At 41.1% G+C, this 23249-nt stretch overlaps 1 protein-coding gene across 5 annotated transcripts in view; it reads left to right on the top strand.

Annotated features, from left to right (window-relative positions):
* The first annotated feature begins 2480 nt into the window (after positions 1-2480).
* Positions 2481-23249, top strand: part of NR3C1 (nuclear receptor subfamily 3 group C member 1) — a 159743-nt gene continuing 138974 nt past the window's right edge. Inside the window, exons 1-2 of one of the 5 annotated variants that reach the window (XM_034779963.1) lie at positions 2481-3108; positions 5715-6885. In XM_034779963.1, the coding sequence (XP_034635854.1) occupies positions 5729-6885 (1157 nt within the window). In that variant the 5' untranslated portion in view covers positions 2481-3108; positions 5715-5728. The other 4 variants (XM_034779962.1, XM_034779964.1, XM_034779965.1 and 1 more) reach the window with 4 other exon arrangements.

Below are 23249 nucleotides of genomic sequence, written 5' to 3'. Positions count from 1 at the left end.
GAGAATTATGGCAAAGTTTTCAAGATGACTACTGATTTTATGTGCCTAACGTAAAACAATTTAAAGAAGCCCTATATTTCAGAGGGTGCATATCACTTATTAATCACTTTTGAAGACTATGACCAATTGTCTGTTAGTTTGTCATCTTCATAGCTGGATAAATGCTGCTTTTTCACACACACAAATGTATCAGTCATCCCCAGGAATTATAGCAAGTCCACCAGAAAGAGAGGATCACCTGCCTTACACATCCAAAGAGGCAACACATTTCCTATAATTTCTTACTTCCCAGGGGCCAGTATACTCTTGGGATACTGTGTTTAGCGTCAGTGTTTTTCTTTAATCTTTGTTTCTCTTTTGCAGTTTCCTATCAGCCTGTGTCCTGCCTTTGCAATGGGATGAACTTGTCTAGCTGGGCTCCAACTTCTGTGATCCCCATAACAAGGTGAATAAACTTTAGCTGCTAATTTGAAAGGCATATCCTAGTGTTTTTTTTTTTTTTTTTTTTTTTTTTGAGCAGTATCTCTTCACTGTTTTATCCTCCACTATCTTAGTTCATCTGTTCAGAGCTTGTTATAGCTACTTCAGTGAAAGTAGTATACAAACCATCCACTCCTGTGGAAAAATCTACCCAAATCATGGTTTCCCTTCTTGGCAAGTCCTGTTACGCATTCCATGAAGGCAATGGTGTTTGGAGCCCTGCAGAGTTGGCAGATGCAAGGCCTCCGAAACATAGATATCCAGGGGATGCACAAGGGATCTGTGGAGAAAAGTGACAACTGCTGTCTTTACATTTCATCATTGCTGCCTCCTGTTGCCATTGGCTAAGCCCTCCTGCAGCTGTTCATCAGCAGCCACAGACAGGGAATTAATGCACCTCCCCCCTGAACCATATAAATTCCCAGGGATTTCAATGCAGAAATGTGGCCAGCCTACAGAAGACTGACATGAGAGAAGTGCTGAAGTGAGAGGACAGTGCCCTGCTTCATTCCTCCCCCCAACTGTTCAGAGCCCCAACTCAAAGGGACATCTGTAGGATCCCAGAGAAGGGAGAGAATCATTCTGTAAAGAGTGGGGCCATTTCTAGTAGGAAGGGAGCAACCCTGCTTGATGAGAATGGCTAAACTGTGATTGATTATGAGGGGGCAGGTCCTCACTGTCTCCCCCAGTCTCCTTTCTCTCCACCCTCTTCACCACTCTCTTCCCTCCACTAATCTGGCATCATTTTTTTTATCTTCCTTCTCCATGGTTTATGCCCCATACATCCCCCCCCTCCAAGATTTAGACTCTTGTTCTCTTCAGCTGAAGTTTTAGTATCCCAGAGTTGTCCCCAAATTTATCCCATTGCACCACCTATGCTGGACTTTCTCTTCAATGCTGCCCAGAGCATGCAGCAGAGATAGTGCTGCTACTTTGAAGAAATGTTCTTTAGGGCTACTGAAGGTAGAAACATATTAGGGCTGAAACAGCACTAGTCCACCATCTATCACTGATTTCCCTGACCCCACAAGATCTGTTAATCCACTTCAGGGGACAAGCTTGATCCATAGCTCCAATAGGAAGAAGTGGGAGCTGTCCAGACAACAAACAAAAAATTAACTTGAACAGAAAATCTGTTTAAACTGAGGTCTGATGATGGTGCAGCATCCAGGACCAGATGTCAGAGAGACAGTAGTGACACACAGAGCAAGTGATTTGGTTGCCCTTAGCACTGAGATTATAGTTGAAACCATAGGAAGACTGGAGGAAGAAGAGGAGGGGACTGAGGACAGAAGTCTGAGGGACAGTGACCGGGAAGGGGAAGAGAAGGGCTGGAATCATTGGTGGAATAGCTGGTGAGGTAGGATCAGAGGACAATGCAGCCATAACAAGGGGTGCGTGTGTGAGAGAATATGTGAAAGAGAGCAAGGAGTGATTAACCTTACCCAAAGAAGCTGATAAATGAGGAACATAGATCAGGGGTTCTAATGTTCAGATACCTAGAGCCCTGCAAATCTGCGGATCATTTTTGCGGATTGGATGCAGATACAAATTCTGTATCCGCGCAATGCTCTACAGCTACCCTGGTGACAGGCATGCTGGAAACACAGTAACTGACATAGATATAAAACCTCCCCAAGTGTACAGGGAGAGAAAGAGGCAGCCTCCCCCGATGCAACAACAACAAAAAAAAAGGGGGGGGGGGGTATAAACCCCTTTTGCCCCCTTCCCCCCCCCTCCCCCCCCCCCCCGCAAAAAGACGGAGTCTCCCCTAGGAGCAGGGGTCTCCAGGCACCTCTCAGGCGGGCGGGGGTCTCCATAACGCAGACCCGGGAGCAGCCCTGCCGCTCCCCCGGGCTCCTTCCTTAGCTCAGGAAACGATAAAGTAGAAAGGGGGCTGCCGGTGGCTTCCCCTCCAGTGACCAACCAGGGGCTGCCTCTGCCCTGAGAGCCGAGCAAGCCCAGCCCCACCAGCCCGGAGCCCGAGCCCTGCGCAAGGCCAGCTCCGCCTTGCCTAGCCGAAGCTCCCCCATCAGCAGCGCTGTCCTACCCCAGCCAGGCCAGCCCCCGCCCAGCCAGCGCGGAGGACTCGGAGGCCCCGTCCCAACAGCGGGGAGAGGGGGGCGCCTCGGCCGTGCGGGGAGGGGGCAGGAGCGGAAGGGGAGCGAGGAGAAGGAAGCAGCAGAAAGGAACTTGGGGGAAAGCAGCTCGCAGGGCCGGGAGAGTTTGTAGCGGCGGGAAGGGGAACGAGGGAGTAAAGCGGCGCCGAGGGGAGGGCGGCTCGGGCGCAGTTGACCGGCTCAGCCAACAGGTTGCACCGTTCTCCCGTGTCCTTCCCCGGCTGTGCCCCGCGGGGCCGTGCGAGCGCTGACGGCCCCTCTCCGCCGAGCGAGCGAGCGCAGCGCTGCTTCCCTGCCTCAGTGCGCTCCCGCCGCCGCACGTCTGGGAGGAGGCGGCTGCCGCCGTCCTCCATTTTGTGGCGGGGCCGAGCGCCGCTGGAGTCGCTGGCTGCCCGGGGCAAGGAGGGACGGTCGGTCCGGGCGTGAGGCGCAGACGGGAGCGGGCGAAGGCTGCTTAACGCCGCCAGCGCCGGCTGAGGACGGCGGCAGGGGCGGGAGGAGTGTCTGGGTAAGGGGGGGCAGACTCGGGTGCGGGGCTGCTCGGGCCGGGTGGGATTTCGGGCTCTCCGCTCCTAGGGGCGGCTGTTCCTCCCCCTCCGCTCGCCCCTCACCACTCCTCCTTCCGCACGCCGACTTGTTTATTCCTCCCCGATCGCCGCCGCGGCGGGAGCCATGGACGTGGGTGGTTAGCGGCGCCAGCGCCCCCCCTCCCGGATAAGGTAAGGGGAGTTTGACGGGGGGGCTCCGAGCCCCACAGGGGGGGAAGGGGAGTAGCGGGGGGAGGGGTGCCTCCCGTTTTGGTGACCCCTCAAACTTTTTGGGAAGTCGCGTCCTCTGAGGGGGGTTGCTCCGCCAAGCGCCCTCCCTCCGAGCCTGTCAAGAGCACGGGGCTGGGACAGGGAACCCGTCCCTTCCCTTTGGGCCGCGTCCCCCTAAATCATCGTCGTTCAGTCCGGAGGTGGGACAAGTAAGCCCGTGCCTGACTCAACACCTCGAAGATAGCGATTTAAAGGCTTCTTGGGGAGAGGTTTGGAATACAGCAGATGGTTTTGTCTTTGGGCCGTTTGTTTCCTCCCTGAAGATTGAGCCCCCTCCGTTCTGTTTGGGTTTCTTGGCGTATCTCTATTGCCCGATGTTCTTGGGATCGATGAAGAATTCCCTGTCCACGAACAAACGTGGCTGCTTGCTTGATCTTTTTCTGGCGTTGGGGGGCAAAGAAAGGGAAGAGTCAAGAGAGAGACGGCGACTTTTGTAGCAATAGCTGGCGTTATTTGGCAGAAGTGGGCGTGCCAGGAGACAGCTCAACAGGTCTTGACACATTTCTCCTCTGAAAACGGCTCTTCGTAAAAGGGGATTTATTTCAGTTCAACGAGCCTAAATATTAGCGGACCCCCCCCCTTTATCTCTCCCACTCTCATTTAAACCGAATCGTGCAGCTAGTTTTTTTGGCATGCTGGTTATTTTGGACGGTTTATTGCGTTGTGACATTGGGTTTTTGCAAACTTGTCAAATGCAGTAACTCCAGTTCTCTCCTTCCCTCCACCGCCCCTGCTCCCCTCCCACCACCACCAGAACCTGTTTTTTTCCCCCGATGTATGTTGTGGCGTTTACTTTAAATGGCCGAACAATAGTTTAGTGTCGCTTGCAACTTTTAAAAGAGAGGATGTTACTGAAGGACTCGTTTCGATTTTGCACTCGCTGTTTTGGTTTCGAGTTCGGTGGCAGCTGTCAGGAAAGCGGCGTGGAAATACACTAGGCAGCATTTGTATGTTTGTACGTACGTACATGTTCTCACCTAAACACCCTGCAAGGGGTGGGGAAGCTAGAAGATTCTTCCGTGCAATATTAAATCGTATTTTAATGCTTTATGTTAACTTTATTTGGGGCATAAGAAAGCTCATGCTTTTAAACTTCAGGGGGGAGGGGGAAGGTTCATCCATACCATTACATTTTAAACCGTGTTGCCTTAAATTGACGTTTGAAAATATTTTTACGCATAACAACAGACTCCTATTGACTGTTGATGGCAGTCTGAACTTTTTGTGTACAGAAAGCATGAGCTGCTTCATACAGCAATAGCAGGGTGGCTTATTTTGCTGATCAGTATTGGCCCCAAAATGAGGAGGGTTTAAAATTAAGATGGATGTAAGTTTATTGTGGACAATTTAAGAGCTCATAATATGCTAATTCTTTCAACACCTTAAGTGAACGGCAATGAAACTGATCATAAGCACAAATTTTAAGGAAGGAAGTATGCATGGTTGAAATTTACATAGTAGTGTTGGATGTAATCAAAATAAGACTTTATTTTTCCTTTAGATGTTTATTGGAAGATCAGGAAATGAGGGTTGTATTTTTTTTTTTAAGCTTCCATTTTGTGTTTAGATTTCAGGGTATATAAGTTACATTTGAGAACTCTTTGGGAGCAGCGATCATCTGATCTGAAGTTAGCAAACTTTCCATCTTTTTATATATATATATATATATATATATATTTTTTTTTTTTCCTGGAGGAAAGGTTACAGTAGTATATCAGAGAGCGGTAATCAAACAATTGGGTTGTGTGTCTAGTCAGGCAGTGGGGAATTTGTGAGGAAGCAGTTGGAGAGTTCTAACATTGATTTACCCATGCCAGTAGATGCATCTGGACTCTCCAGAAAAAGGGGAGATTTGGAAAGGGAGGTTGTAATAATATATTCTCTTCTTTAAAAAAAAAAGTGCATTTGAAGCCTAATTAAGGTTTAAAAAAAAACAAACATAATCAATTGTAACATAGTTAATTAAAGACATTAATAATCTGATATTCCTTCAATTGGACAGATGAATAGCTGAGATAGGTGGAATTGTGAAAAATTAATCTTGAGGGAGGGAGGGGGCAAAGTCAGTTTGCTTGCTATTACCACAGAACCAGAGTTCAGAAAAGCTTTTAAATATAGTCAACATGATAGTTACCAGCAATCAAATTTGTTCAGTGACAGCAAGAAATGTTTGATTTTACACAAGCCTATCTGTTGTGGCTAAACTGGGTTCACCATGCTGCTAATCTGGGTTTCTTGTGTTGTGAAAACATTTACTACTGTGCTAACTGGACAAATATCTTTCTTCTTTTAATAGCCAGTGTTAAAATAATGGACCCCAAAGAATCACTAAGCCCCTCAGATGGGGAGGAAGCAGGGAAAAATGTGCACTTCAGTGACAGAGGAAGGACTGTGATGGACTTTCATTCAACCTTCAGGGGTGGAGCTACTGTCAGGGCTCCTGCATCTACATCTCCCCTGCCTGCGTCTTCTCAGTCGGATTCTAAACAGCAGCCTGTTTTGGGTGACTTTTCAAAAGGACTAGTAAGCAGTGCGCCTCAGCCGGATCTTTCCAAGGCAGTGTTGCTCTCAATGGGACTCTATATGGGGGAGACAGAGTCAAAGGTGATGGGAAACGAACTTGGATTTCCACAGCAGGGCCAGATTGGCATCTCTTCTGGGGAAACAGACTTCAGGCTCTTGGAAGAAAGCATTGCAAGCTTGAACAAGTCCACAAGCCTGGCAGAGGGCTCAAAGGGGACAGTATCTGTCGGGGTGCCCCTTGAGCAGGATTTCCCAATTATGGCTAACAGCAATCTTCCTTTAGGCCAGGCTGGCACTAATGGTGGCAACTTGAAGTTGTTTTCTGAAGACCAAAGCACCTTTGATATTCTGCAGGACTTAGAATTGCCACCAGTGTCACCAGGTAAGGAACCAAATGGGAGCCCATGGAGACTGGACCCATTGCTAGATGAAGGGGACTTGTTGTCTCCTATGACTGCAGATGAGGCATTTCTCCTGGAAGGAAATGCAAGTGAAGATTGCAAGCCTCCCATTTTACCAGACACTAAGCCTAAAATTAATGAGCGTGGAGATCTTTTACCCAGCCCCAAAATGCAGATGCCTCAAGTGAAGAAAGAAAAGGACGACTTCATTGAACTCTGCACCCCCGGGGTAATAAAACAAGAGAAAATGGGCCCAGTTTATTGTCAAGCTAATTTTACTGGGTCTACCCTAATGGGTAATAAAATGTCTGCCATTTCTGTCCATGGTGTCAGTACTTCTGGAGGACAATTGTATCATTATGACTTGAATACCGCATCTCTCTCTCAACAGCAGGATCAGAAACCAGTTTTTAATGTCATTCCGTCTCTTCCTGCTAGTTCAGAAAATTGGAATAGGTGCCAGGGATCTGGGGATGACAATATGACCCCCTTGGGAACCCTGAACTTTTCTGGCAGACCTGTTTTCTCTAATGGCTATTTGAGGTAAGAGTAGTTTTATTTCTAATTTTATTAAAATATTAGAAATATAGCTATTCAGCATTGTAATTTATACGTGCTGACTTTTCTTGAAAGTTCGTCATCTTTTCTCTCTCATTCGTAACCCACGGTTTTCATAGCAGACTTCATTTCTCATACGCAGTATAGAAGAAAAGTGATTTTATTCATTTTTGGGTGCAAGAAAATTACTGGCATCCTGTTTATAAAGCATACTATAAGATAGATTACTTAAGGGGGAAAAATGAAGACTCAATAGAGATCTACTGCACAAAACGATTCAGACCAATTTGTAAGCATATGCAAAAGCCATTTTACTTTCAGGAATTAGGGGTTTAATAATTATATCCTCTTTTTTTTTTTTTTTTTTTTTTTTTCCCCCTTTTCAATGTTACTCTGAATGTTCAGCACAAAATAATTTGCTTGTTGGGAAAGTTTGTAAAGTTAGATTTTAAATTGAACTAGGTTTATCTTAGTGTTGTATTTACAGTACGCAGGACAACAAAATTCCAAGTATGAAATCCATAGCAGTTGTTTGTTTAATAGCAACATATAAAAGATCTGCAGTAAGATTCAGCTGCATCTGGCAATCCAGCTTTGCAAAATTTAACTGTGGAACTGAATCAGAGGAACATTTTGAATCACAAATAAAAATAACCATTTTGTTAAAATTGATACTAACACTCCAAAAGTTATTTTGGGATGGCCTTTTAAAAAAAGTATCTGTATTCCTGAATTAAGGTCTCTAATGGCTGGGAAATAACACTTTTCACTCCTGGATGAGAGACATAGGGTAGTGCCAGCTTTTTCCCAAACTTTTTCAGTGAGCAGCCATCCATTTCCTTCTTACCCATTCACACTACAGTAGGTGCTTGACCTAATCTTAGTAGGGACACCTATTTTAAAGTGGTATGGCTTCAATAGTTCTTTATTTCTTATACAGTATATATTCATAGGAACATTTGTTTAATGCGTCTGTCTCAATGAATTGTCAGCTTTCACTGAGTTTTGTGTAGTCTGTTTTAGAAATCTACAGCTATTGGCTTTATGCATAAACACTTTTTATGAAGAAAACCATATTTATGATTTTTTGGGGGGGATTTTTGATTTTAATACTGTATTCATTTTCTGCTAGTTACAAGTTAGTGCCTGGAGATCTTACTGGTGTACAGTAAGCTGCACCTTTTCCATTCACATTGAAATGAAACAATTTGCTTATAGTAGTTTTTTTGTTTTTTCAATTATATGTAGTTGATGCTTCAGGAAGTGATCCTTTTACCAACTTTGTTCCTGGAATTCCTTGGCAATATTGGATTTTTTTAAATCATAAATGTCTTTTTCTTTGTAAGAGTTTTACAGCAATTTGTAGTGTAAAGAACCTGGTGAATTTCAGAGAAAGCTACTAGAATTATATCAGAATGGAAATACTGCTCTTTGAATATTTAGAGTCCTTGTATTATTTCTTTTGATAAGTTAGTTAGAAGTATTTGGTGGTGGTAGCCCTTGAGACTATTCTAATTTCCTTGCACGTTAAAAAATAATCATACGTTGCATTTTATGGTGACCATTATAAAACTAATATGTAATCGAATCAGAAAAAAAAAAGTTTTCAAATTTGGGATTTTAACTTCAGTAGACAAGTGTAGAAAAATCCCACTGTAAAGATCCACATAGCGTTAATTTATAGATTATTATTGCCATGTAGTTGTCAGACTACCCTTATAAGGTTTTTTTTCTGCATCATTAGTGGTTTTTTTTTTTTTCTTTTTTTCACTTTTATATTACAGGGTGAAGTTAAGGGTGACTACAGTTTGGTTGTTATGAATAGTTCACATTTATGAAATACACTAGTTGGATGTATTTGTCACTTTTTATGTATTGTATTTTTAGTGTTCTTTTCTAGTAGTTTGTGTGTAATGTATCTAGTCCAAATTAACTAAAAAGCGCAGCATTTCATATTTGTTGCTGCTGCTATTGTGAGGCAGACTTGAGCAATGTGTTTAAAATTTTCCATTGGGAAATACTGTATTTCACTAATCAAACTCTATACAAGGGTCCAGTGGAGCCCCTTGAAGGATGGGACCCATAACAGAAGGCAGGGTGGATTGAGCTAAATCAAAGCGATTGAAATCACTGATTTTAATTGCATTTTGCATTTGTACTTTCTAGTTATTTGCCTAAAGAGAGATTGATTTTCACTATTTGGCAATCATTAAAATATGTTGTTTGCAACTAAATATAGCCTTTACAATAGATTTGGTGCTTCTTTTTGCCGTGGTGGATTTGATTTAAATCAGTAGTCAGGAAGACTCACTTTAATCATCGATTTCTACATAAAAGTGCATTCTTGTTGGTTGTTACCAACCTGAAGATCCTGCATGTTCAGACATGTTCCTTTCATCATCTTCAACGCAGCTTCCTCCTGAGAAGGAATACTTCTCATGAAGTTGTTTCATTCAGGCAACCAGGCCTTGCATTTCTTTGTTGCACTGTTTGCATTTTGCATGCATGCCTCTTTTACCCACAGGTAGAGGAACTTCATTAAAATATTCCCAAACTTGTCTCTTTTACAGCCTGCTGCCATTATAGGTTTTCCCTTCTAGTGAGAGAATGGTATGGTAGACCTCAAATCAATGAAGGCTACACTCAGAAAGACCTCAAGACTTCTGGAATATGCTGCTCAAACAGTTTCTCTTTTGTTTCTCCTGCCTGTCCCTCTCTTCTCACATTTATCTCCAGACTTCTTCTCCTTGTCCAGATCTATTCCACCCCCAACAATCTTCTATTCATTGAACTTTTTTTGAAACTTTGCACTTTTAGAGAGAAGCAAGGGATTGCCTCTGTGTACACAGATTTGCAGAGGGACAATAGAGTTGAGGTCTGTTATTTCTCACCTCTGTATATTATTTATTGATTTATTTAAAAATATTTTTGTTGTTATCTCTGGAGTCACAAATCCACAGTTTGAGAACTGCAAAACTAAGCATCTCTGATGGTATCTTGTAGACTGAGCACTGAATCCCATTGGGTAGATAGAAAGATTAACCTAAATAATCTATACAGAAGCACCTGGAACCCCATAAGATTGGGTCCCTAATCTGTGAGCTATTGGAACTCATTTACAAAACTTTTCTTAAACATTACATGAATATATTGTCTCGTACTATAGAATTAGAATTTATAATCCCTATTCCATGATGAGATATCTTTGAGCTATAATGTATCTTAATTAAAACTGTTTAGGTAGGTTTTTTTCTCAAAAAGCATTTTATCAAAAAAATCAGATTTAAATAGAAAAAAATAAATAAATATATTTATTTATTTATTTAAATCATTGATTTTTATCCACCCTGCTTTTTTGCTAACCAGGAGGATGCACATCTATCACAGAAGCTAATTTGGATGGAAATTCAAATTCAATTAAAAATGCCCTAAAGTGTCATTTTAATTTTTTTATTCAAGAAACTACCTTAAAAATGTTTATACATACATAAGAAAAAAAGTTTAACAACGTGCATTTAAAACAAAGTATGTTCTGTAGTTCGTGACCTAAACTGATTATTTCTGATCACCGTGTTCTTTAGGATTTTAAAACTAGTAGATCTCATCCTCTCTCACCTAGTTTTAAGAGGAAAACAACTTTTCTGCTTTTTCAACTCCCAATTGGTTTCTTAACTTTGCATGAACTAGTCATTGAATCGAACTAGCTGATTAAACTGAATAATCTCTCTGGGCCTGCAGAAGAGGCTACTGCGGTCAAAAGCTGATTTAGCACTTCAGCAAACTCTGGTTCCAGTTCAACGGTCTGACTTTCTTTAAAATTTGGCAGCAAACCTACTCCTTAATATTTTTTGTACTTAATTTAAATGATTTGAATAGATGTAGACCTTAATATAGGTTGTCACTTTCAAATTTAATTTTAAATAGTTAAATTAACCTGCATTTAATTTAATAAGTAATCCAATTTTATTTTTTTAAATTATCTATTGTTTTAATCCACCCTGCCAGATAAGAATCTATAGGGTTGTAGCCAGACATTAGCCTTGACCAATGCCATCTTTGGAACAAAACTGGTAATCCATCATTGTTCAAATAACAAATGGTTTATTTAAAAGTGCTGACATTCCCACTTCCCACAGGACTTCATTATCTGTCATTAACTCTTTCTTTCTACATACTTTGAGATGATGAATTTCCCCCCAAATGAATTTAATTAAGACAGTGAAAGGAAAAAGAACTTTTGAAACCAGTAGCTGGATTTTTGTCAGTAAACCTCAAATCTCCAAATGCAGTCTGAGGGGGAGGTGAGGGTAGAATGCCTTCTTACTCTGATTTTAAATAGACTACTAAAATTGTGAATCCAGTCCCAGAAATATGTTCTTTATTGTGTTTTGTTTTGTTTATTCAATTGAAAATGAGACTGTTTCACTATTTTGTTTTTTAAAATTGTCCTTTAGTCTCTAATGAGTTTTAGGTGTAGTGCTGTTAAAATAATAGAAATTCTGTTTGTGTTGACATAGATGTGTAGTCCAAGCTTTTGCTGATTTAAAAATTGCTGCTTTATAGACAAGACTTGCCAAAGGTAAAAAAAAAAAAAATATAGTCAGGCTGGTCCTGTCACAGAAATAAAGAAATAGTTGCCAAGAAGCCTTTCCTCTCCTTATTTCTAGAGAAACTGGTTCCTTTAGGTCAAGGTTGGGATTTTGACTGTACTTACTATATTGATGGTGTGGAGGAGGAAAATAGCTAAACTTATGTTCCAAAAAAGTGCTTTGTCAGTATTTTAGTCTATGGCTTGGTTTACTCTTAAAACTTATACCAGCATCACTTCGTCAGTCAGGGATATGAAAAGACTACACAACCCTAGTGACATAAAACCCCAGTGTAGCTGCAGCTATGCTGATAGAAGAGTGATTCTGTTGGCATAGTTAACGTAATTTGGAGAGGTGATGTTCCTACACCGTTAGACAAAAACCTTCTATGGATGTATGCTGCATGTAGAGGGTTATGCTGGCATAGGGTCTTGTGTAGACATATCCTCTTTGTTTTTAGCATAGTTAATCTGTTAAGTATTGATTAAACATATATGGGAAGGAAAGTTAAGCTTCTCTTTTGGTCAAATGGTACTTAATCATGTCATTTAATGAAAACACTTAATTCTGACTTGGTCCCTAGGCTTGCAGTCTTGAATTGGAGTAAGGCAATTTTTAAAATATTTCAACCTCTTAGCATATTGTCTTACAGGGGGATCAGTGGTAATCAGGACTTGGAAAAGTCCATTTGCCTATGTAGATTATAAAGCTTTAGAAGGTGAATGCTGTCAGTTTTCTGCAGAATCTAAACTTTAAATTAAGAAAATTCTAGACCTTATGGTTATGAAAATAGCCTTCCAAATGTGAACTGGGTGTAACTGATGCAGTACTGTATTCCTAAGCCTGCAGGCAGTGTGCTCCTTTGCTTCTGCTGCTGCTCAAAGTTTTCCAAGTTGTAGCACAGCAGCTTTTCAACTACTGATGTTTGGAAGGTTTGCGGAAGCAGGAAAACTGACGAGTCATAAGAATGGCCATATTGGGGCAGACCAAAGATCCTTCTAGCCCAGTATTCTGTCTTCTAACAGTGGCCAGTGCCAGGAGCTTCAGAGGGAATGAACAGAACAGGTAATCATCAAGTCATCCATCCCCTGTCGTCCATTCCCAGCTTCCGGCAAACAGAGGTTAGGGACACTATTCCTGGCTAATAGCCATTAATGGACCTATCCTCCATGAATTTATCTAGTCTTGGCCTTCACAGCATCCCCTGGCAAAGAGTTCCACGGGTTGACTGCATTATGTGAAGAAATACTTCCTTTTATTTGTTTTAAACCTGCTACCTATTAATTTAATTTGGTGACCCCTAGTTCTTGTGTTTATGAGAAGGAGTAAATAACACTTCCTTATTTACTTTCTCCACACCTGTCATGATTTTATAGACCTCTGTCATCTCCCCGCTTAGTTGTCTCTTTTCCAAGCTGAAAAGTCCCAGTCTTATTAATCTCTCCTCACTTTCGCTCCTCTGCTACTTATGAAAATTGCGAGCATCAAGAGAGATGAGCTGTAGCTATTAGTTGGGCAGGAAGAGTCAGAAATCATGCTGAAGTGGAGGAATTAGTTGAAAAGAAAGAGGAAATAGATATAGGCAATTGAGAAAATACACCTTGATCTCTTACAGAAAAAGGGGGGTGAAATCCAGGGGGAAATGTATTAAACATGGTTGGTATTCACTAAATATATTTTTCAGTTAACTTCACTGAATAATTTATTTTTGTGATTGGCTCAAATATATGCCCTAAATACCAGTGAAACTTGTACTACTATCAATAAATACTTTGTATAGTTCAGACTGCCCTAATAAAAAGTTAACTTCCAAAACCATTACGTTGATAATGTTACACTTAAACCCACTACATGACTGTGTTATTCCTCTCAGATGCAGACTTGGCTCTGTGGGACATAGCATGGTTTAGTGTTTCATCCTGTCTAGTAGGCCTGGAGCTAGAAAATTGTGTACACTTTTTCAAGCCTTGCTGGTCCTAACGTTGGTAGTGCATCTGTTGTTATGCCCTGGATCTGCTAATCTGTCCAATGCTAGAAGACATTAGGGGATAATGGCTAATGGGAAAGGTAAGGAAGGAGAGAAGAGGCCAAAGACCATTAAACGAAGGAAAAAATGGAAATGTATGTCCCATTAGGCACTGTTTCTCTGGTCAGTTGCAGTCAAGAGGTGTTGCCTCCAAAAACAAACAAACAATCCCATGTGGGTATTGGCAAGAGAATGGGAGAGGCATGAATTACTCCTATCACCTGACTTCAGGTAAGAAAAAAAAAATAGGGGTTTAACTTGTATTTAAAAAAAAAAAAAAAAAAAATTGACCCGTTCTCATGTTGATCTCTAGCGAGTCTTCTGACATGAATTTTTGCTGCTCCTCCTTTACACGCATCAACTGCTGTCTGTCTTTTTGGTGCCTAGGTTCTGCTGCTAGCTGCCTGACTCTTCAAAGCTAATTGTTTCAGGACATTCAGCCTCATAATATGTGAGTGGCTTTTAGAATAATTAGTGCTAAAGAGCGAACTAAAAACATCTTTAACTGAGTACTTGGTGGCTCACTGGGTTTTCAACATTCTATTTATATAGCCTGCAGTGGATAAAAATCAGAGTCCTTAAAGTGATGTGCTTGATAGGGGAAAATGTGATCCACCACAGGATCTAAGCACAACTCACCATTTTCTCATAGAAGGCATAGGTAGACTCCACTGTGTCAGAGCTAATTTGTGCTGATATTGATGTCAGCAGCCTCATAAATTCTGGGATGTTTGGATGAAAAATGAAAGTAGGTTGTTGGACAGAAACTTACATGGATTCTAAAAGTGTGGGGTGGGAGGATCGGGGGGAGGAATTAAACAGTTTAAAGACTTGAATGACATTCCTGCCTCTGAGGTTCCTTTGGCTAATTCTTTATGGATGGTAAAGACTACCCTTCCCCACCTCATTTTTTAAACCTAAACCCACTTTTGAGTTAGCTTCTTCAGTGAATGTAGCTGATCTATAACATGACTGTATTTACAGTGTGTTGGTTCTGTGGCACACATGCTGAAATGTATCCCTTTATACAGAAGTAAACTTGTTGAAAGAATACATTTATTGCAGTGTAGGAGAATGCATTTAGGACTACAGTGTTTGTCTTGATTATGTGAATTTGGTGGAAAAATACTGTGGCATTTTTGGTAAAAAGGGATTGTATCAGGAATTTTTTATAGCACATGACTTAAAATATTATGAAACTCAGGGTATTTACATAAAATGATCAGATATGCAAGATTTAATCCATTTTTGTCCCCCTGTGCTTGAAATGCTCAGTTGTACTAGGAGGAGGGCTGAGTAGGTTTGTATGAAAAGCTGTATAAGCCTGACTAGAGTTGTTCCCGTACAGTGATCTCTGTTTGTTTTCTATAATTAAAACTAGGTTTAAACAATCTGATTTTTCTGCATGCTGTGTTGTTTATACTTTAACCATTTTTAAATAGTAGATGGAACTTTTACTGCTTAGTTTTACTCTTCAGCTGGGGATAACCATAAAACTACAATTTAAACAAATCCTATTTACTTATACAGAGGGGGAGGAGGGATAGTTCAGTGGTTTGAGCATTGGCCTGCTAAAGCCAGGGTTGTGAGTTCAATCTTTGAGGGGGGGCCACTTAGGGATCTGGGGCAAAATCAGTACTTGGTCCTGCTAGTGAAGGCAGGGGACTGGACTCAATGACCTTTCAAGGTCCGTTCCAGTTTTAGGAGATGGGATATCTCCATTAATTAATAAATAAATAAATACAAGGGATTGGCAACTTGAGGCCTGCCAGGGTAAGCCCTTTGGGAAGCCGGGTCGGTTTATTTACCTGCCGTTTCCGCAGGTTTGGCCGATCGCGGCTCCCGCTGGCTGCGATTCGCCGTTCTGGGCCTATGGGGGCTGCGAGAAGCCGCGGCAGGTACATCCCTCGGCCCGCGCCGCTTCCCGCAGCCCCCATTGGCATGGAACAGCAAACCGCAACCGGTGGGAGCCGCGATCAGCCAAACCTGCGGACACAGCAGGTAAACAAACCGGCCCGGCCCGCCAGGGGGCTTACCCTGGCAGGCCGTGTGCCGAAGATTGCCAATTCTTGACTTATACAGTTTTTCAAAAAAGTCAATTGTGTGAAGCAGCAGTTACAAGTGTGTGTACAATTAATGTATGAAAGATTGCTGCCTTTTACACTGTGCAATTTAATTGTCTGATGGATACAGACAAGCTTCTACCTCTACTTTTCCTATAATTTTTCATGTGTATTCTTCAGATAATGTGTGGATTTCTAAAATCACTGTGATTTATTTTCCTTAAGAGTAACCAAAAGTAAGTTGTCAATTACTTAGTGCTATTTGGAGCAGAATTAAAAGATCACATCTAAAATTCTTAAATAATCACTTTTGTATGAATTATAAAGTCCTCTTTTACATTCTCTTATGGGAAAAATCTAGAAGTCCAGGGAAGTTTTTCAGATTTGCCTCACCTAGCACCATGCCACTTAATTTAATAATAAATAAAATTATATTCAATATACTGTTTTCTTTTGACTTCTACTCTTATTCAGAAAATGAGCAGAGTGATTGTCTTTGGATTCACCCTTACTTTTTTTTTTTTTTTTAAGAATATTTTAAATCGCATAAAAACCAGGGCCTAAAACTAGTTTTGGTGGTGGTGGTGAATATTATGCAGTATAAAACCACACCACTTGTAACAGGCAGAATTTAAGGTATTATGTTTAGTTAAAAAAAAACTGTATGTGCAGTTAATTTGTATACAGTAAACATGAATTTGAATCAGTTCAGTCCATAGCATTCATATATTTTATGCCTGAGTAATTTGAGCCAGATTCTGTCACTCTTATTCATGTTGACTAGTACCTTATTCTGAGAGTAGTCTCAGAAGAAAGATATTACCAAATGTTCATAAGGGTGGTGGAATCTTTCTTTTGATTAAAGCATTACCCATTAACATGCTAACCAGTATTTTATTTTGAAAGTAGGCAGGACTTGTATTCTGAAGTATCTTTCACTGAGTTTTGGAAGCTGTAGGCCAGATCCTGGCCCCCAGTACGGTTCCTTTGTGATAGTCTGTGCAGAGGGGCCTATCTGAGTCTTCCTGGGGAATCCCTATGTGTCATAAAGCTGGCATACCTGTCTCAGCAGCACCTTCTCCTGGTACTTCTGGCATAGGGGATATGTCGGTGCACCTGGAGCAGGGTCTGTGGCTAGAAAAAGTTGCACTTTGCTGATCCCTAGCTATCAGAGTGGCTCCTTTTGGGGCCACTGGAGCTGGGTGCAAGTTAGAGCAGCATTAAAGATGCTGTGACTTATGCTAGGGGCCAAATGATGTGTTTGGCAGCCTCAGGAATCTGAAGGGAATTTACTCAACCTGTAGTTTAAGCCCCATAAGTAATCTAAAATATATCTGTTTATATTTTTGTCTGAGACTTGCCTTGAATATGACAGGAGTTACTGTTCCTTTTGATGCTTGTGTATTACTATTTCTTTAGCTCCAGCAGTGTTCTTATGACTGTACGAAACAGTGTGTCCCTGATGTGCAGCATTTATAACTATAGCTCTTTATTAAGGTTTTAAGGAAGGGAGGGTGGAGCACAAGGTAATGCCCCCAATGGTAGAAGATTAAAAATATGGAAAAGTAGCCCTACTTGCTTTTTTGGCTACTATTTTAAATTAATGGTGACATAGGATAACTCTTTTAGAAAAGGGAATGTGCGGTCTTTTTTTTTTTTTTTAAACTTAGGGCAGGTCTACACTGACGTTCTGAGATCGATCCACCGGCGGTCGATTTAGTGGGTCTAGTAAAGACCTGCCAAATTGATGCAGATCGCTCTCCAGTCGACCCCTGTGCTCTATCCCTGACAAGAAGAGTAAGGTAAGTCGACAGGAGATTTTTTCTCCCGTCGATCCCCTGCGGTGTAGATCCCGCAGTAACTAGACCTAAGATACGTCAACTCCGGTTACGTTATTCATGTAGTTGGAGTTGTGTAGCATAGGTCGATTTACCGTGGTAGTGTAAACATAGCCTTAGTGGTTTCAGGGATTAATTTGGAAGGAACCGGTAAATTAAAGCTAATGAGTGACATGTACGCATTGAGAGGAGAATAAACTAGCATCTATTCTACATAACGGAAAAGAAAACTACAAATTTGAGAATAGCTAGTAGTCATCTCTTCTGTTTCTCACTTAGCCTGGAGTGCTACAGTATAGAGCATTTATTTAGTATTTCTCTTTTAGGGCAAAATCACTCTCTCTGACAGTTTTGTCTCTTCTTAGATTTATTTTTAGTCTATTCAGTCCCTTTTCAGAGAAATAACACCAGTGGACCATCCCTGATGAAAATTAAAGTAAAAATTATGTGGTTCTTGTGCTGTTTGGCTAAGTTCTTCACCCTTTTTCCTTTAGTGCAGTATTACTTTAGTATATTCGTGTCAAGAAAAACACCACAAGGAATGGCTGACGATGGTTTAAATATAATTTTTCAATGAACATATTTTTGGCTAACGTCTTGTGCATATGTTACATAGGAATCTGTCTTGAAGAAAAATTAAACCTCTAGTGACACTATAAATTATTTAGATAGCTCATGTCTGCTAGTAAAAGCAGAAGTCAATTACACCGGGAAGGAAAAGGGCCTGTCCCCTTTCTTAGTGAGCATGTCAGTTTAAACGTAACTCTGAATCCTGACCCAAGTTTTGAATTCCAAACTTGTTAAAAGATTACTCTTGATTCCAACTTTTCAAATGGTAATAAGACACCTTTTTTAAAAACAAATGCTTTTAGTTATTCTTCGTTTGGCTACAGCTAATAAAATACTGTCTGGATAGGATAACTGTTCATTGGTCAAACTCTTAATTTATAACTGTTAAAAATAATGCTTCCAGTTGCACCCTTAGCAGGAAAAATATAAATGTGTAACAGGAACTTAATCTCCAAGGGTTTTGGATAAGCCTTCTTACTGTTTCTGTCTTTAACTATTTAGCAATTGCTGTGTCTCATAAGAAAACATCCTTTGTAAAGGCTTAACTTTCAATTTGTTTTATGATCAGAAGCAGAATTTAAAAATGTAAAAGTTCATTTGGTCACCCAAGATGTGAAAGCTACTGTTGAAATGGCCACTTGTCCACAAAATGATTTGTCACGTGTTGGTTGGAATGTGAAGCACATATGGAAAACTCTGATGATCATATATTGAAACTAACATTGTATCAGCCTGTGCTATAGAAATGAGGTTTTAAAACTTGCAACAACAAAAATAGACCCTGATTATTTTTTCTTTTGTATTCGATATTTGCCTAGGGATGGATATTGCTGTCTTGCTCTTGTTTTGCCTTTGGAAACCAGATGTTCCACTTAAATATTTCATCAGGAAAAAAATCATTAACCTGCATAAATCCTGTCTAGAAGTAGATATGATTACTTTAATGTAGCCTGATCTATCCTACAGAATTGGGTTGATGTAAGTTGCCTTATGTCAAGCATCTAAACTACAGCCTTGCTCCCACTGATGTAAGGCCTTGTCTACGCTACGGGAGGAGATCAGTCTAAGTTACGCAACTTCAGCTACTTATCCTGGGGTCCATACTATGCTATGTCAATGGGAGATGCTCTCCAGTTGACTCCACTTGCACTTGTTCAGGTAGAGTCCTGGAGTCGACGGAAGAGCAATCGGAGGTTGATTTAGTGGGTCTTCAGTAGACCCGCTAAATTGACTGTCTGATGCCTCGATCCCCCGGTAAGTGTAGACAAGCCCTAAGTGCTCTACTATACTGACATAACTCAATTTCCATGAGAGGCGTAGGGCTTATGTCAGTGTAGTTAGGGCGACACAGTGTCTGTGTAGACACTGCATTATTTACATTAGCTGGCTGTTATTCTTGTCAGTTTCACTGCTGGTGCTGGAGCTGTGAAATTGACAAGAAAGGCTGTTAGGCTCCGGGCTGTGAACCCTGCATGGGTTCACAGCTTGGGTTGCCATCCTGGAGCTGGTGGGAGGCTCCCAGCTGGGCTGCTGCCCGGACTCCCTATTCCCTGCTGGAAGCCCAGCTGCCCCCCTCGGGGCTCTGCTCCCAGCGCCTCTGTGTTTGTGTGCTGGTGGTGAGATCTGCTCCTGGAGCCCAGGTGACAGCTCCATGTGGAGCAGAGAGACCCGGTGACAGCCTGGCTCCTGGCAGGGAGCCTGGACTCTCTGCGCCCCACACTGCCCCTCTTAAGTCAGTGGAAGCACTCCTCGTGAGGACGTGCACCACCGGCAGAAGGAGGGTTATGTGGACATAGGTCGGCTGAAGTTTGTAGTGTAGACATGCCCCTAGTTTCAAAGGTGATTTATGCTGCTTGTAACTGATGTTAGTTGGTAAAGGAGTTAGGTATGAAGGGAGAAGTGGTTCTTACATCAGTAATCTAGATTTAGTTAATGTCTTTCACTACTTCATTTCATTTGAGGGACTGTTTGATTCATAAGGTTTTGCATAGTGAAACGGAAGCTGTATTATTGATGAGTTTGTGTCCTGAAATATATTTGTCTGTGTTGCCAAAATATTAACAAGGGACTCCTTTAAATTTTATCTCACTCATTGATGAATACAGGTAAACAGCAAGGTTCCCCAAAGATCTGTACTGGGAGCTGTGCTGTTCAGCATATTCATAAATGATCTGGAAAAGGGGGTGAAGAGTTGAGGGGGCAAAATTTGTGGATGATACAAAATAATTCAAGATAGTTAAGTCCAAAGCTGACTGCAGAAACTTACAAAGGGATTGCACTAAAGTGGGTGCCCTGTCACAAGATAGATATATTAGAATTTGAATAGGTACAGAAAAGGGCAAAAAAAAAAAAAAGAAAGAAAAAGATTGAGGGTATGGAATAGCTTCCAAATGAGGAGTGATTAAAAAAGCCAGGGACTGTTCAGCTTAGAAAAGAGATGACTAAGGGGAGATGTGATCTAGGTCTATAAAATCATGACTGGTGTGGAGAAAATGAATAAGGAAATATTATTTACCCTTTCACATTACACAAGAGCCCAGGGGTCATCTCATGAAATTAATAGATAGGTTTAAAACAAACATTAAGGAAGTACTTCTTTCCACAATGCATAGTCAGCCTGTGGAACTTATTGCTCTTGGTTGTAAAGGCCAAAAGTACAAATGGGTTCAAAAAAGTTCGATAAGTTTATGGAGGATAGGTCCATCAGTGATTATTAGCCAAGATGGTCAGGGAGGCAACCCCATTCTCTGGGTGTCCCTTAACCTCTGACTGCCAGAAGATGGGACTTTGTGACAGGGCATGGATCACTCACAATTGCCCTGTTCTGCTCATTCCCTTTGAAGCATCTGGAACTGGCCACTGTCAGAAGGCAAGATGCTGTGATAGATGGACTGTTGTTCTGACCCAGTCGGGCTGTTCTTGTGTAATTATTTTCCCTGCTCCTCAAAAATAAATCACTTAATTCTGTGCTCTTGTAACTTATTTGATCCTAGTCTTTTTTGTCAAGGTTATAAAATCAGTTTTTAATATTTTGTGACTTGATGGTCTTTCCTAGGATGTTCATTGTCAGGGCAGATTTCAGCTGTCGGCATTCTTTGTACAGTATGGGATATGCCACTCAGTGGCTATAGTGGCACTGGTAGAGGATCTCTTTATCGCTATGGGCAAAGGATGAGCATCCATGATTATACTGTTGGATATATCAGACATCAATCTTCACCCCAGTCGGTCATGGTGCTGCTAACTCGCCTTCAAGATTTATTAGGAGTGGACATTGTAGCATTGGGTTCATTTTCCCTTGTACAAATTCCAATATGTTTTGGTGGGTAACATTTTCTCTCCACCAAGAACTCGTGTGGAGTCCTGCAGAGCTTAATTCTATCTCAACTCCATTTCAGCATACATTGTTAGCCTCCCCATGTTTCTCAATGCCCCCGATATACCACCACTTAACTAGAGGTCTCTCAGCAGCTATATCTAGTGTTGTCATTCTTCAAGAGAGCTTGAGATAAATAGCACCTCAGTGATGGGTAACGGAGGAGTTGTAGAGATATTGAACTAACCTTCTGATTATTTAAGAATTGGACTTGTAGCCGGTACACACAGAAATATACTTTAAAATATACACTCAAAATAATCTGCCTATTTGAGGATCCATGAAAACAATGATATTTTATTTTTTAAAGGCAGTCTTTGCATTTTGTAGATGGCATTTTAAAAGCCTCATAAATTGGAGGTAAAGCTAAGCATTGGTTAAGAGGAAGAATTTGCAAGACACAGACTGGAGATCATTGTTAGTCAGAATAGACTTAAAGTACATAAATGTAATTTTTATTCTAGAAATTAGCATGCCAGTTAATACCTCTTTCAGATGACGATCTTAAATTGATGTAAGGAAGGACAACAAACTAGAATAAAATGGATATGATCATTTTAAAAATTGCCAACTCCCTGGTTTAAATAGGTTCCACAGGATCTCGCAAAGAACTGATGTCTTTGAGAAAGTGTCTTCTGCCTTGCTGTTAGAGTTAGCTGCACCTTTGTGATTTTATGGTTAACTTCACTGGTTTTATAATACTGGTTTAATAATAGATTTCCAGTTATTCCTAAAGTTTAATGCAGTATCATTTATGTACACCCCTAAACACTGTCAAAACTTGTTTATAGTTTTAACCTGCATAGTGTTTTGTTTTGTTTTAAATATCTTGGAGAAAGCAAATGGAAATCATAAACATAAAAATGTTTACAATAAGAAATTGAACCTTTATTTAAATTCCAGTTCATAATTCTTCTGCATTCAAAACAAAAAAACTGTTCTCTTTTGATATTTAGTTTATGTGTTATGAGAATTAATCAAAAATGAATTCTGCAGAGATTTGTATTTTTGCTATAACAAAGAATGTAGATATGGCTCAGATTAAACAAATCTTTCTTCTGGGCTTAAACTAATATCTAACTTCTGAAGGTTGATAAGAATCTGTACCTCAGGAAAATCTACTCTATAATTGCCTAATGCAGGATTAATTGCACTTCCTCTGAAGCACTAGGTATGGGCAGTTGTGGGTGAGGAGAAACTAGACTAAATCTAGACCATTGATCTGCCTTGATATGGCAATGCCTGTGTCTCTAATCAACACTTAGGACAATTAATGAGTAGGTCTGTCAATTTTTGCTTCCCTTTTCTCCCCATACATGTGGCAATTAGCTTTGTTTATCTAGTTTCTTCTGAACGTTCTACTTTTCTACTGCTGAGGGGAGCTTCTGATTTTCAAAGACCCTCTGAAGTAGCATGGTAGAGATGTGTCCGATCACCAGAGTAGGCACTTTATTCTATCAAGAGGAGAAATCCATAGAAGCTACTTAAAATGGTGCCTTTTTGAAGAGGCAGGTAGAAGGCGCAGTAATGATTGTTTGTTTCCCTCCTTTAGAGGACTGCACTACTAGGAAATGCTTGCAGATGTGATGGCAACAGGAGGCACTATTCCCTTTCAGGTGCCATGGCCTTTGCTGCTTCTGTTTCCTGTCCATCTCATCAGTTCTAGTGTCCAGAGAGAGAACTTGTATTTATCCACTTTGAGAACTAGGAGGTGCTCTCCTCTTCATACACTATGGGAGGGGCCTCAGGGCAGGCACGCCTCTCCTGAAGAGTGCTCGGGTTCTCCAGAGGGGGAGGACGGTCCCCATTATGCAGGAACACTTCTGGCTATCTGGCACTAAGAACCATTATGTTCTAATTCAGGCAGTGTGGTTAGTCTGGCTTTTG

The sequence above is a fragment of the Trachemys scripta genome, chromosome 8, assembly GCF_013100865.1.
Source record: "Trachemys scripta elegans isolate TJP31775 chromosome 8, CAS_Tse_1.0, whole genome shotgun sequence".
Taxonomy (NCBI): domain Eukaryota; kingdom Metazoa; phylum Chordata; order Testudines; family Emydidae; genus Trachemys; species Trachemys scripta.
The sequence above is the reverse complement of the archived record's forward strand: the minus strand, read 5'-3'. Positions and strand labels throughout refer to the sequence as shown.